Source organism: Haliotis rufescens, unplaced genomic scaffold (genome assembly GCF_023055435.1).
Source record: "Haliotis rufescens isolate VD_foot unplaced genomic scaffold, xgHalRufe1.0.p SCAF_8, whole genome shotgun sequence".
Taxonomy (NCBI): Eukaryota; Metazoa; Mollusca; class Gastropoda; order Lepetellida; family Haliotidae; genus Haliotis; species Haliotis rufescens.
Genome location: NW_025964372.1, coordinates 52,334,611 through 52,349,676, shown reverse-complemented (window position 1 = coordinate 52,349,676; position 15,066 = coordinate 52,334,611). Strand labels below are relative to the sequence as shown.

The 15,066-nt window shown below is 48.6% G+C and overlaps 1 protein-coding gene across 8 annotated transcripts in view; it reads right to left on the bottom strand.

Annotated features, from left to right (window-relative positions):
- LOC124145574 (interaptin-like) overlaps window positions 1-15,066 on the bottom strand; it is a 126,452-nt gene that overhangs the window by 45,186 nt on the left and 66,200 nt on the right. For 6 of the 8 annotated variants that reach the window (XM_048389252.1, XM_048389253.1, XM_048389257.1 and 3 more), the window contains 11 exons: window positions 11,758-11,850; window positions 10,077-10,169; window positions 8,612-8,716; window positions 7,906-7,980; window positions 6,809-6,937; window positions 4,820-4,957; window positions 4,225-4,308; window positions 3,937-4,032; window positions 3,091-3,174; window positions 1,619-1,723; window positions 830-945 (listed from right to left, as the gene is read on the bottom strand). In XM_048389252.1, coding sequence (XP_048245209.1) covers window positions 830-945; window positions 1,619-1,723; window positions 3,091-3,174; window positions 3,937-4,032; window positions 4,225-4,308; window positions 4,820-4,957; window positions 6,809-6,937; window positions 7,906-7,980; window positions 8,612-8,716; window positions 10,077-10,169; window positions 11,758-11,850 — 1,118 coding nt within the window. Of the gene's footprint in view, window positions 1-829; window positions 946-1,618; window positions 1,724-3,090; window positions 3,175-3,936; window positions 4,033-4,224; window positions 4,309-4,819; window positions 4,958-6,808; window positions 6,938-7,905; window positions 7,981-8,611; window positions 8,717-10,076; window positions 10,170-11,757; window positions 11,851-11,894; window positions 12,241-15,066 lie in introns of those variants that run through there. The other 2 variants (XM_048389261.1, XM_048389256.1) reach the window with 2 other exon arrangements.

Genomic DNA, 15,066 nt, shown 5'->3' with positions numbered 1-15,066 from the left:
GAGGATTATATTGCGTAATTCAGTTTAGACTTTTTGACTGGTACTTCTGGTGTTACGTGCTCATGGTAATCTGTTGCTATTGTCTGTGTGGTTGGGGAAAAACACTGTCAGTGTAAAACTTGAGTTTATTTAAAATGTACGAAATGTAGGTTGAAACATTCAAGTGATATTTTTTGTGAAGCAAACAAGCCAAACATTGGGACAATGCTGTTTATAGCCTTATGTTTGGGTTGAGAGTACCATCAGGGGCCGTGGCAAACTGACATAAGTTATGCTACTGCATGGTTTGTATATATTTTGATAAATAACAGATGAGTTCAAGTAAAAAACACAACTTTAAAATTATTTTCTTTGTAAATATGCGATTCCAGTAAGCAGGAATAACAAATTCAATTAATGAAGGGATAAACTGAATACACAAGTAAATGGAAACAGCCCTTATATATACATATATTGAAGGAGGAGAACTTATGGATGTCAGCATGTTTTATTATGAGGAACAACGTTTAGAGGCAGGTTTTCCAAATGATTCCATAAATTCTCTTCCTTATGTGTATCACTTCTTATGCCATTCAAAGAATTGATACAATTATTTGCAATAACACAGAAGAGAGAAACATAAACAAATCCCAGTTTAATATTTTGATATAGCTGAATATGTGACCACACACATGTAACATGGGTCCCCTATCTGGCTGTGGCAGCCCCTCCCTCCTGGTAGAGAGTGATGAAGATCTGCCCCACCCCCTGTATGTAACACTGTCCCCTCCCTCCTGGTTGATGGTGATGAAGATCTGCCCCACCCCTTGTATGAAACACTGTCCCCTACCTGGCTGTGGCCGCCCCTCCCTCCTGGTTGAGGGTGATGAAGATCTGTTTCTCTTTCAGCAGCATGTCACTGAGATGTCGGATCTCCTGCAGCTGTTCCTCTAGAAGCTGGTACAGCTGCAACCAAACCCACATGTGTTAACTGTCATGTCTAACAGGTCACTGACACATATACCACACATATACCAGGTCCGGACGCAAATTTCAATTCTGCACTCTTTTTTACTTTTCTTTCTTTCTTTTTTGTTTAACACCACACTAAGCAATATTCCAGCTGTAAGACGGCGGTCTGTAAATAATCCGAGTCTGGACTAGACAATCCAGGGATTATCGATCTACGCAATTGGAATATGACATGCATCAACCAAGTCAGCGAGCCTGACCACCCGATCCTTTCATCACCGCTTATGACTTTCAGGGGTCCGATTATTGGGTGTTTTGAGGTTCTTTGCCATGTGCGGAGAAAACAATAGCTCTTTCCAAAAGGGACATAATTCTTTATTGGCATCTTTGCCTACCATACACTGTTGGTCTACGAGGTCACACACATGTGTACATACACTGTTGGTCTACGAGGTCACCCACGTGTGTACATACACTGTTGGTCTATGAGGTCACACACATGTGTACATACACTGTTGGTCTACGAGGTCACCCACGTGTGTACATATACTGTTTGTCTACGAGGTCACACACGTGTACATACGCTGTTGGTGTGTATTAGTCGTCAAGGTTTCTAGCTGATATTGGGATTGAGGACTGATATCATCTCCCACTGGTCTCTGCCTACCTTCATATCGTCGGTGCCACTCTGCCTCTCCTTCAGCTGGTGCAGCAGGTCGCGGTTGGCACGGCCACTCTCCAGGACACTCCGGTTCTTCTCCGCCATCAGCTCCTGCATCAACAAACCGTCAGTTACCAACCTCACAATACCACATCCTTCTGTACCACATCCTTCTGTACCACGCAACAGTGCACAGGGAGAATGGATATTTTCCTTTACAGCTGAAACATCTTTACAATGGAGCATGGTCCATAATTTGGGGATGTTTATTGGGGAAGCCATCAGATTTTAAGACACATTTGTGGTCACTAAAATTGGGGGATCTGCGGAGGATTCTCATCCCTGAGTGTAAAGCTTTATTCTTACACCATTCAGGATAAATGACCGAGTCACACACTCAAATTATCTATGCCTCCATTACCACTTGGCCTACCGCTAACTACCCAATGCTGGAATATCCTCCCTTCCCCGTACGTAGTCACACGAAGCAATGCTCAGCCTACGGCTAGCTACCCAATGCTGGAATATCCTCCCTTCCATGTATGTAGTCACATGAAGCAGTGCTCGGACTACGGCTAGCTACCCAGTGCTGGAATATCCTCCCTTCCATGTATGTAGTCACATGAAGCAGTGCTCGGCCTATGGCTAGCTACCCAATGCTGGAATATCCTCCCTTCCATGTATGTAGTCACACGAAGCAGTGCTCGGCCTACGGCTAGCTACCCAATGCTGGAATATCATCCCTTTCATGTACGTAGTCAGATGAAGCAGTGCTCGGACTACGGCTAGCTACCCGATGCTGGAATATCCTCCCTTCCATGTATGTAGTCACATGAAGCAGTGCTCGGACTACGGCTAGCCACCCAATGCTGAAATATCCTCCCTTCCCCGTACGTAGTCACATGAAGCAGTGCTCGGCCTACGGCTAGCTACCCAATGCTGGAATATCCTCCCTTCCCCGTACGTAGTCACACGAAGCAGTGCTCGGCCTACGGCTAGCTACCCGATGCTGGAATATCCTCCCTTCCATGTATGTAGTCACATGAAGCAGTGCTCGGACTACGGCTAGCTACCCAATGCTGGAATATCCTCCCTTCCATGTATGTAGTCACATGAAGCAGTGCTCGGCCTACGGCTAGCTACCCAATGCTGGAATATCCTCCCTTCCATGTACGTAGTCACATGAATCAGTGCTTGGCCTACGGCTAGCTACCCAATGCTGGAATATCCTCCCTTCCATGTATGTAGTCACATGAAGCAGTGCTCGGCCTACGGCTAGCTACCCAATGCTGGAATATCCTCCCTTCCCCGTACGTAGTCACATGAAGCAGTGCTCGGCCTACGGCTAGCTACCCAATGCTGGAATATCCTCCCTTCCATGTATGTAGTCACATGAAGCAGTGCTCGGCCATGGCTAGCTACCCAATGCTGGAATATCATCCCTTCCCTGTATGTAGTCACATGAAGCAGTTGCTCACCTCAAGGAGCTTGTCCTTCTCTCGCAGCTGATCTCTGAGTAGCCGGAGACGGCTGCCATCACCACCGTTGTATTCCAGTGCATCCTGGAAATACCCAAACACTTTTCAGGCTTCTGTCTATCAATTCTTTGATAGTCATTTCTTAGAATCGACGGATGACAAGGCAAACACAAATTATGGATAACAACTTCATTATTATAGTGTAATAGCAACGTTTTGGTTAAGATCCTCACACCGTTGTCAAGAATATACTGCTGTTCCTACAATATAAGGATTTATACCAAAACATCCCTATTACACTAAAATAATAGGGTGGCCCACCTGTAGTGCTGTGTGACTCACCTGTAGTGCTGTGTGGCCCACCTGTAGTGCTGTGTGACTCACCTGTAGTGCTGTGTGGCCCACCTGTAGTGCTGTGTGACTCACCTGTAGTGCTGTGTGGCCCACCTGTAGTGCTGTGTGGCCCACCTGTAGTGCTGTGTGGCCCACCTGTAGTGCTGTGTGACTCACCTGTAGTGCTGTGTGACTCACCTGTAGTGCTGTGTGACTCACCTATAATGCTGTTTGGCCCACCTGTAGTGCTGTGTGACTCACCTGTAGTGCTGTGTGACTCACCTATAATGCTGTTTGGCCCACCTGTAGTGCTGTGTGACTCACCTGTAGTGCTGTTTGGCCCACCTGTAGTGCTGTGTGACTCACCTGTAGTGCTGTGTGACTCACCTGTAGTGCTGTGTGACTCACCTATAATGCTGTTTGGCCCACCTGTAGTGCTGTGTGACTCACCTGTAGTGCTGTGTGACCCACCTGTAGTGCTGTGTGACTCACCTGTAGTGCTGTGTGACTCACCTGTAGTGCTGCATCCTTGTCAGCTAGCAGTGCCTCCAGGTGTTTGACAGCTCTCCGTTTGTCCTCCATCATCCCCGCTTGACCGTCCACCGCAGCCTGACGAACAACACGTCAATCAACCATTAATACACATCTAGTGACACAGACAGGACAACAAGATGCTTTTATGCACTCATATTTTCAATCAAGCTTAATCCTGAAACTTGAAAGAAACTAAATGAAAGGCTTCAAGGTAAAGATAGTACCAGTGGTAAATGATTGCCATATCTGAAGGAGGAATCAACTCACCTCAAGCTCCTGCTGTGCCGTCCTCAGTTGTGATGTCAGCTGTCGGATGTAACCATCCCTGTCTCCTGTCTCCCCATCAAGTGCCTGAAACAACATCAACATCATCATCACACACAGGGACATCATGAACGGGAAATACATACACATCATCAAAGTAACTGAATCAAATTCTATTCATTGCCAACTATGCTAAAGTGGAACCAGTTTTTAACAGTGGCTTCCTCAACAAGTTTTTAACAGTCTTTTAGCAACAGAGAAGATCATTTATCCAAATGCAAGGAAATCCTTGTCAATGCACCATGCAACAATATTCCAGCTATATAATGGAAGCCTGTGAATAATCAAGTTTGAAACAGACAATCCAGTGATTGATATTATCAGCAACAATCCACGCTGCATTGGGGTATGATGACAAACCATCCACCAAGTCATGGAGCCTGACCTCCCATACCATTAGGCTGCCTCTTACGGCTAACCATCCACCAAGTCATAGAGCCTGACCTCCCATACCATTAGGCTGCCTCTTACGGCTAACACAGGCTGCTGGGGACCAATTCTTCCGCGGAAAAGAAACATCTCAAGCCATGAAACTCACTTGAAGCGCATCCTCTGCTGCCTTCAGCTGGCGTTTGGTGTCCTCCAGGTCTGTGTCATGTCCTGCCACTTTCTGCTTCAGATTCCTCAACTCCTGGTTCTTCTCCGCCAGAGCTTTGTGTAGATCCCCCACACCGACCTACAACACAACAACACCCTCTCAACAACATCCTTGGCTGTTAGCCATCAATGTCACCGCAGTCACCGCGGTCTAGTGGAAGGAGTGCCTGTCTGGAGAGCGGAAGGTCAGTGGTCGATCTCCGGCCTCATCATACGATGTCCCTACCTGGCACATTCCCACATAAACGGGATGAAAAAAAGGACGGGTTTGATCGGAGTCAGTACACTGTGTCTGAGGGGGTTATTCATGTTCAACTGTGGCATGGTATCTCAGTAGGCATGCTATATAAAACCTACATTAATGCAGACAAGTACAAGCAGCCATGTACCCATACACATGTGTACCGTTATAAGTGCAAAAACCTTGAACAGACGTTAAACCCGATTGCACTCATGTGTCTATGAACCTATTCTTCCATCACACACAGGCTGGCCCTCTACCTCACAGACATGTCACTGTTACTCTCAGTACAGCATATTGTCAACAAGTATTTGCAGTATTTGAAACTGAGCATGAAAGTGAGGGGTCCTTATCAATACCCTAATATTATTTGTCTTAAAAGATTCAGGGGTCCCATGACCATCCCCAATCCATCATCCTGTGACCACCTGGCCGTCCTGGGACAGCAGCCCGACATACTCCCATGACCCACCTGGCAGTCCTGGGAGAGCAGCCCGACATACTCCTGTGACCCACCTGGCGGTCCTGGGACAGCAGCCCGACATACTCCTGTGACCCACCTGCGATAGCAGCCCGACATACTCCTGTGACCCACCTGGCCGTCCTGGGACAGCAGCCCGACATACTCCCATGACCCACCTGGCCGTCCTGGGACAGCAGCCCGACATACTCCTGTGACCCACCTGGCCGTCCTGGGACAGCAGCCCGACATACTCCCATGACCCACCTGGCCGTCCTGGGACAGCAGCCCGACATACTCCCATGACCCACCTGGCCGTCCTGGGACAGCAGCCCGACATACTCCCGTGACCCACCTGGCCGTCCTGGGACAGCAGCCCGACATACTCCCGTGACCCACCTGGCCGTCCTGGGACAGCAGCCCGACATACTCCTGTGACCCACCTGGCCGTCCTGGGATAGCAGCCCGACATATTCCTGTGACCCACCTGGCGGTCCTGGGACAGCAGCCCGACATACTCCTGCAGCCCGACATATTCCTGTGACCCACCTGGCCGTCCTGGGACTGCAGCCCGACATACTCCTGCAGCCCGACATACTCCTGTGACCCACCTGGCCGTCCTGGGACAGCAGCCCGACATACTCCCATGACCCACCTGGCCGTCCTGGGACAGCAGCCCGACATACTCCCGTGACCCACCTGGCCGTCCTGGGACAGCAGCCCGACATACTCCCGTGACCCACCTGGCCGTCCTGGGACAGCAGCCCGACATACTCCTGTGACCCACCTGGCCATCCTGGGACAGCAGCCCGACATACTCCTGCAGCCCGACATACTCCTGTGACCCACCTGGCCGTCCTGGGACAGCAGCCCGACATATTCCTGTGACCCACCTGGCGGTCCTGGGACAGCAGCCCGACATACTCCTGCAGCCCGACATATTCCTGTGACCCACCTGGCCGTCCTGGGACAGCAGCCCGACATAATCCTGCAGCCCGACATACTCCTGTGACCCACCTGGCCGTCCTGGGACAGCAGCCCGACATATTCCTGTGACCCACCTGGCGGTCCTGGGACAGCAGCCTGACATACTCCTGCAGCCCGACATATTCCTGTGACCCACCTGGCCATCCTGGGACTGCAGCCCGACATACTCCTGCAGCCCGACATATTCCTGTGACCCACCTGGCCGTCCTGGGACAGCAGCCCGACATACTCCTGTGACCCACCTGGCCGTCCTGGGACAGCAGCCCGACATATTCCTGCAGTTGTTTGTCCTTGTCCTTGAGTCTGTCCTCCAGCACCTTCAGCAGGTCTCCCTTCATCTTCACCTCGTTCTGAGCATCATCCAGCAGGTGCTGCCAACAGAGAGTACACAGTACAGCAGGTGCTACATCACAGTCTGTACTTAATGAAGACTGGCCAGGATAAACAAGAGTTTGCCACTAACGTGGCTCTATCCCCCGCCCCTGTTGCAGAATTTATGACATAATTAATCTAAACAAACCCTAACCTTTTTTAACCGAGGTGGAACTTGTCATGGAAATTGTAAAAAAAAGAAGAGTTTGGAACTTAAGTCCATCTTGCTGCCATGGAAACCTAAAAAATAAAAATTTCTAAAATTTCTAAATAGCAAAAGGCACCAGTTCAGCATGTACCTGACAAACCTGCAAAGTTTGTTGAAAAAATATTGAACGGTTTCCGAGTAATGCACCGGAAACGAAACGTGACGAAGGACGTATGGACGGATGGACGGATGGAGCCCGTTTCTATATCCCCCGCCAACTTTGTTGGGCGGGGGATAACAAGCACTTGTCATGAGTTTTGTCCAAAACCAGTGTTTGCAATAATTTTAAAACCCAACAAGACATTTGGTCAGGTGACCCATAATGTTGCGGAAGAATATGTAAGTAGTCTTGGAATTATCTGCCAGACATGTGGGCAGGTGGAGGAAAATTTCAGACAGCCCGACAGAAAAGTTGAGTGAGTGAGTGAGTGAGTGAGTGAGTGAGTGAGTGAGTGAGTGAGTGAGTGAGTGGGTGGGTGGGTGGGTGAGTGAGTTGGGTTTAACGCCGTTTTTAACAGTATTCCAGGTATATCACGGCGTGTCAGCTTAATGTTGGAGGAAAACCCTCGAGCAAGGGTATGGTGCTGACAAACCTAGAAACATAATTGGGGCGAAGGTTTCTGGCGAATCGTGGCGACTTAGATGACTGGGCCACACGTGCCCCCGCCACGGGCAGGAAGTTATTTCAGACACTGTGCCAAATATGAAGGCACAGCAGCTGCATCGATGTCCCACATGAAGTCCACATGATCATCTCACCTTGTACTGCTGAGCCTGTCCGTCCAGTCGGTCCTGAGCCTGGTCCCTCTCCTTCTGCAGCTGCTCCTGGAGAGCCTGAAACATACACGCCCACTTAGTCTCGCTTTCTGTTTCCCCACATACCAACACACATAACTCTCCATCTCCCAAACCATTCCTCTCATACAAACATACACGCCCACTTAGTCTCGCTTTCTGTCTCCCCGCCCATCCCTGCAATCCTCCTCTGGTCCCATCCATTCTTTGTTGACCCCATCCATCCATTGTTCACCCCATCCATCCTTTGGTCACCCCATCCATATTCCTCTGGCCCCAATCCTCCTCTGGCCACACCCATCTTTTGTTCACCCCATCCATCCTTTGTTCACCCCATCCATATTCCCCTGGCCCATCCATCCATTGTTCACCCCATCCATATTCCTCTAGCCCCAATCCTCCTATGGCCCCACCCATCCTTTGTTCACCCCATCCATCCTTTGTTCACCCCATCCATATTCCCATGGCCCATCCATCCATTGTTCACCCCATCCATATTCCTCTAGCCCCAATCCTCCTCTGGCCCCACACATCCTTCTCTTCCCCCATCCATTTTCCTCTTATCCTTCTCTCAGCCCAACCCTCCTCTCACCCCAATCAATCTCCCCATAACCACAACCCATCCTCCTCACCCACCCACAGCCACTGTTTGAACAGAAGGAAACCTCACCTCCAGGGCCTTCTCACTCTGTCTGAGAGCATTCTCCGCCTTCCCTAACAAGTCCTTGAAGTTGCCCAGCTCACCGTCCTTCTTGCCCAGAGCTCGCATCAGATTCTACAAGCAACAACACTGGCAGTTCAACCACAGCTGGTATCAGTCTCCAGGAAGCTGACTTGCAACAGTCAGGAATACCTTGTGAGGGTACTTGTTTGTTTCCAAAGTATATATTCCGGCGATATGTACATAATTGAGTCTGGACCAGACAAACCAGCGACTGACAACACGAGCAATGATCCACACTGTTAGGGTACAATGTCATGCAATCAACCAAGTTACTGAGTCTGACCATGTGGTCCATTACGTTGCCCTGTACAAGAACAGGTTGGTGGTGAACACTGCATCCAGTCTGACCACTGGGTCCATTACGTCGCCCTGTACAAGGACAGGTTGCCATGGACCACTCGATTCAGTCTGACCACCGGGTCCATTACATCGCCCTGTACAAGGACAGGTTGCCATGGACCACTCGATTCAATCTGACCACCAGGGCCATTACGTCGCCCTGTACAAGGACAGGTTGCCATTGACCACTGCATCCAGTCTGACCACTCGGTCCATTACATCGCCTTGTACAAGGACACTTCATGGACCACTCGATTCAGTCTGACCACCCGGTTCATTACATCGCCCTGTACAAGGACAGGTTGCCATGGACCACTCGATTCAATCTGACCACAAGGGCCATTACCTCGCCCTGTACAAGGACACGTCATGGACCACTCGATTCAGTCTGACCACCCGGTTCATTACATCGCCCTGTATAAGGACAGGTTGCCATGGACCACTGGATCCAGTCTGACCACTGGGTCCATTACGTCGCCCGGTACAAGGACACGCCATGGACCCCCAAACAACCTACTTTGGAATTAAGTGTAATCAGAACCACATTATTTTCATAATTCCGAACTTTCTTGACTCACATTTCGCAGCAAGTTTGCACAGTTCTATGTGATCAAGTGTATGACCAACATGATGCGGTATACATATCAAAGCATCCCCATCTTTTGCACAACTCAGAAAACATATGCCTCACACTCCCCTCCATGGCATTTGATCTGTACTATCTTAGTATGATATACACTCTGTACTGCCCACTTCATTCTATCTTAGTATGATATACACTCTGTACTGCCCACTTCATTCTATCTTAGTATGATATACACTCTCTACTGCCCACTTCATTCTATCTTAGTATGATATACACTCTATACTGCCCACTTCATTCTATCTTAGTATGATATACACTCTATACTGCCCACTTCATTCTATCTTAGAAGGATATACACTCCAAACTACCCACCTTATTCTATCTTAGTTTGATATATTCTCTATTCTCCCCTCTTCATTCTCAGTATAATATACACTCTCGACTGTCCACTTGCTATAGAGACTAGTCTCCTGCAACAAGTTATACCTCAAGCTGGAGTTCATTTTCTCGTAGATTCTGCTCAAGCCGGGCTATTTTGGCATCAGCGCTGTCGATGTCTGAGTGAAACGTCTCCTCGGCCTGGTTATTGATGACACACAAACACTCAACACAAGTCAACACAACCAAAGTTAGTCAACACAACAAACAGCGATATATACATCACGCACACACAATGTAGCACTGACCATATGGCTATGACAGGAAGGGGAGCCAACACTGGCCACGTAACTGAGGTCTGGGGACATTGGAGGTTGTACCCAGCTCCTTCCCAGATCGTGACACCTTCGTTACACTCTCAGTAACATTGCTGCTGTCATGGTGGGTGCGGCCATTACAAGAATCTTGAAATTTGCCCTCTAACCCCAAATATAGTAACGTTTATAAATTCTGTTTATGTCTTTGGGAATGCCATCATAGCGAATTTTGGTTTACAACTGACCAGATTTCCCTGATGAATTTACCTTTTTGTTTGTTTGATCAGATTGGTTCAAGATTGCAGACAAATGGAAAATCACCCAACTTCTCCCTTACATTCTTACTATACCAATTACACATGATAGTTGAAAAGTTACATGATAGTATAGAGAGCCTGTGAAGGGACTATTGCTGTGAGGAGCATGGTCCTATTACAGGAAGGGGAGACAACACTGGCCATATAGCTTAGGTCTGGGGAACATTGAAGGTTCTACTACACCAATTCAGAATCAGTCTGTAAAGAGAATTCAGTGCAGACTGAATCATCTGGCAGCTGTGATTGGAGGATTTTGTGGATGATTTTTATGTTTCTTAAATGTACATCCATCCAGTAATTAAAACAGACGATGTTTTTCTATATTTAGTGCAGTTTTTTTTTAACATGATGACTTATGCTGAATGTGACCAGATATTTTCAAGCAAGTGCCGTTTGTTGTGGAACTGGGTGTGGTGTGCTTAGCTCCTGTACTCGGAACAGGAGCTGGCTAACCTAGTCAATCTTTTTTGTTTTTATTGCAGCTTTAAGGTCTGACTGTGCACACATGTATATATGTGATGGCTGTTGATTGTTAGTTATTTTTATAAAAAAGTATAATGTTACTATAGAAGCCTGAGGAAACATTTTGTTGTGTAACCTAAAGGCTACTACAGAAAGGGGAGACAACTCTGACCAAACATTTAAGGGTTTGGGGAACATTAAATGGATGCTATTATCTCTAATAACTCTCATTTTGTGTGCCATGGAAATCTTTTACTTGGATTGGGTTCATTTGGATCTTCTTTTTTTTTAATGATAAAAGGACTGTCACAGTTTCAAAATACTGCTGCTCACAATGGTCAGAACTTCATTGCTTCAGTGATATGCTATGAAATAAAAATGAAATAAATATGAAATACTGTTACATGCTGTCATCTTTATTTATGTTAAAACATAATATATTTAACCATGCTTGATGATGAATGAAAAAATAATAATTATTCAAAATCAAACATCTATACAACAAAATATGAATCCAATAAATAATAATTATTACAATACTAAGCCATGCATCAAACACTATTAAAACAGTCCATCACTGCAAACTAAGTATGTAGGAGTTAACTCCCTTCGTCAACAAGTAAACAAATACAATGAATTTTCTATGATGTGATTGTGTGGTTGGTGTAGTCACACAGGAGTTACCTCCCTTACCTGGTGTCTAGCCATCCTGGCTTCATGCAAGTCGACTCGGAGTTTCTTCATGTCCTCCTCCGATCTCAGCAGGTGCTCCTCCAGGGTGCCGGACTACAACACAGGACAAGGATAGAACTCAACATACATGTATACACCTCAGCAGGTGCTCCTCCAGGGTGCCGGACTACAACACAGGACAAGGATAGAACTCAACATACATGTATACACCTCAGCAGGTGCTCCTCCAGGGTGCTGGACTACAACACAGGACAAGGATAGAACTCAACATACATGTATACACCTCAGCAGGTGCTCCTCCAGGATGCCGGACTACAACACAGGACAAGGATAGAACACAACATACATGTATACACCTCAGCAGGTGCTCCTCCAGGGTGCCGGACTACAACACAGGACAAGGATAGAACACAACATACATGTATACACCTCAGCAGGTGCTCCTCCAGGATGCCGGACTACAACACAGGACAAGGATGGAACACACAACATACATGTATACACCTCAGCAGGTGCTCCTCCAGGGTGCCAGACTACAACACTGGACAAGGATAGAACACAACATACATGTATACACCTCAGCAGGTGCTCCTCCAGGATGCCGGACTACAACACAGGACAAGGATAGAACACAACATACATGTATACACCTCAGCAGGTGCTCCTCCAGGGTGCCGGACTACAACACAGGACAAGGATAGAACTCAACATACATGTATACACCTCAGCAGGTGCTCCTCCAGGATGCCGGACTACAACACAGGACAAGGATGGAACACACAACATACATGTATACACCTCAGCAGGTGCTCCTCCAGGATGCCGGACTACAACACAGGACAAGGATGGAACACACAACATACATGTATACACCTCAGCAGGTGCTCCTCCAGGGTGCCGGACTACAACACAGGACAAGGATAGAACACAACATACATGTATACACCTCAGCAGGTGCTCCTCCAGGGTGCCGGACTACAACACAGGACAAGGATGGAACACACAACATACATGTATACACCTCAGCAGGTGCTCCTCCAGGGTGCCGGACTACAACACAGGACAAGGATAGAACACAACATACATGTATACACCTCAGCAGGTGCTCCTCCAGGGTGCCGGACTACAACACAGGACAAGGATGGAACACACAACATACATGTATACACCTCAGCAGGTGCTCCTCCAGGATGCCAGACTACAACACTGGACAAGGATAGAACACAACATACATGTATACACCTCAGCAGGTGCTCCTCCAGGATGCCGGACTACAACACAGGACAAGGATAGAACACAACATACATGTATACACCTCAGCAGGTGCTCCTCCAGGATGCCGGACTACAACACAGGACAAGGATGGAACACACAACATACATGTATACACCTCAGCAGGTGCTCCTCCAGGGTGCCGGACTACAACACAGGACAAGGATAGAACACAACATACATGTATACACCTCAGCAGGTGCTCCTCCAGGGTGCCGGACTACAACACAGGACAAGGATGGAACACACAACATACATGTATACACCTCAGCAGGTGCTCCTCCAGGGTGCCGGACTACAACACAGGACAAGGATAGAACACAACATACATGTATACACCTCAGCAGGTGCTCCTCCAGGGTGCCGGACTACAACACTGGACAAGGATGGAACACACAACATACATGTATACACCTCAGCAGGTGCTCCTCCAGGATGCCGGACTACAACACAGGGCAAGGATGGAACACACAACATACATGTATACACCTCAGCAGGTGCTCCTCCAGGATGCCGGACTACAACACAGGACAAGGATGGAACATACAACATACATGTATACACCTCAGCAGGTGCTCCTCCAGGATGCCGGACTACAACACAGGGCAAGGATGGAACACACAACATACATGTATACACCTCAGCAGGTGCTCCTCCAGGATGCCGGACTACAACACAGGACAAGGATGGAACATACAACATACATGTGTACACCTCAGCAGGTGCTCCTCCAGGATGCCGGACTACAACACTGGACAAGGATGGAACATACAACATACATGTATACACCTCAGCAGGTGCTCCTCCAGGATGCCGGACTACAACACTGGACAAGGATGGAACATACAACATACATGTATACACCTCAGCAGGTGCTCCTCCAGGATGCCGGACTACAACACAGGACAAGGATGGAACACACAACATACATGTATACATCTCAGCAGGTGCTCCTCCAGGGTGCCGGACTACAACACAGGACAAGGATGGAACACACAACATACATGTATACATCTCAGCAGGTGCTCCTCCAGGGTGCCGGACTACAACACAGGACAAGGATAGAACACAACATACATGTATACACCTCAGCAGGTGCTCCTCCAGGGTGCCGGACTACAACACAGGACAAGGATGGAACACACAACATACATGTATACATCTCAGCAGGTGCTCCTCCAGGGTGCCGGACTACAACACTGGACAAGGATGGAACACAACATACATGTATACACCTCAGCAGGTGCTCCTCCAGGATGCCAGACTACAACACTGGACAAGGATGGAACATACAACATACATGTATACACCTCAGCAGGTGCTCCTCCAGGGTGCCGGACTACAACACTGGACAAGGATAGAACACAACATACATGTATACACCTCAGCAGGTGCTCCTCCAGGATGCCGGACTACAACACTGGACAAGGATAGAACACAACATACATGTATACACCTCAGCAGGTGCTCCTCCAGGGTGCCGGACTACAACACAGGACAAGGATGGAACATACAACATACACAGCTGCACCCTACCCCTCTCAACTCCTTGTTCTTGTCATGCAGAGCGACCATCGACCCCACCCCCATACACAGCTGCAACCCACCCCACAGCTGCACCCCCAGCCCCCCTTGTTCTTGTCATGCAGAGCGACCATCGACCCCACCCCCACACACAGCTGCAACCCACCCCACAGCTGCACCCCCAGCCCCCCTTGTTCTTGTCATGCAGAGCGACCATCGACCCCACCCCCACACACAGCTGCACCCCCAGCCCCCCTTGTTCTTGTCATGCAGAGCGACCATCGACCCCACCCCCACACACAGCTGCACCCCACCCCCCTCACCTCCTTGTTCTTGTCATGCAGAGCGACCATCGACCCCACCCACACACAGCTGCACCCCAGCCCCCCTCACCTCCTTGTTCTTGTCATGCAGAGCGACCATCGACCCCACCCCCACACACAGCTGCACCCCACCCCCCTCACCTCCTTGTTCTTGTCATGCAGAGCGACCATCGACCCCACCCCCACACAC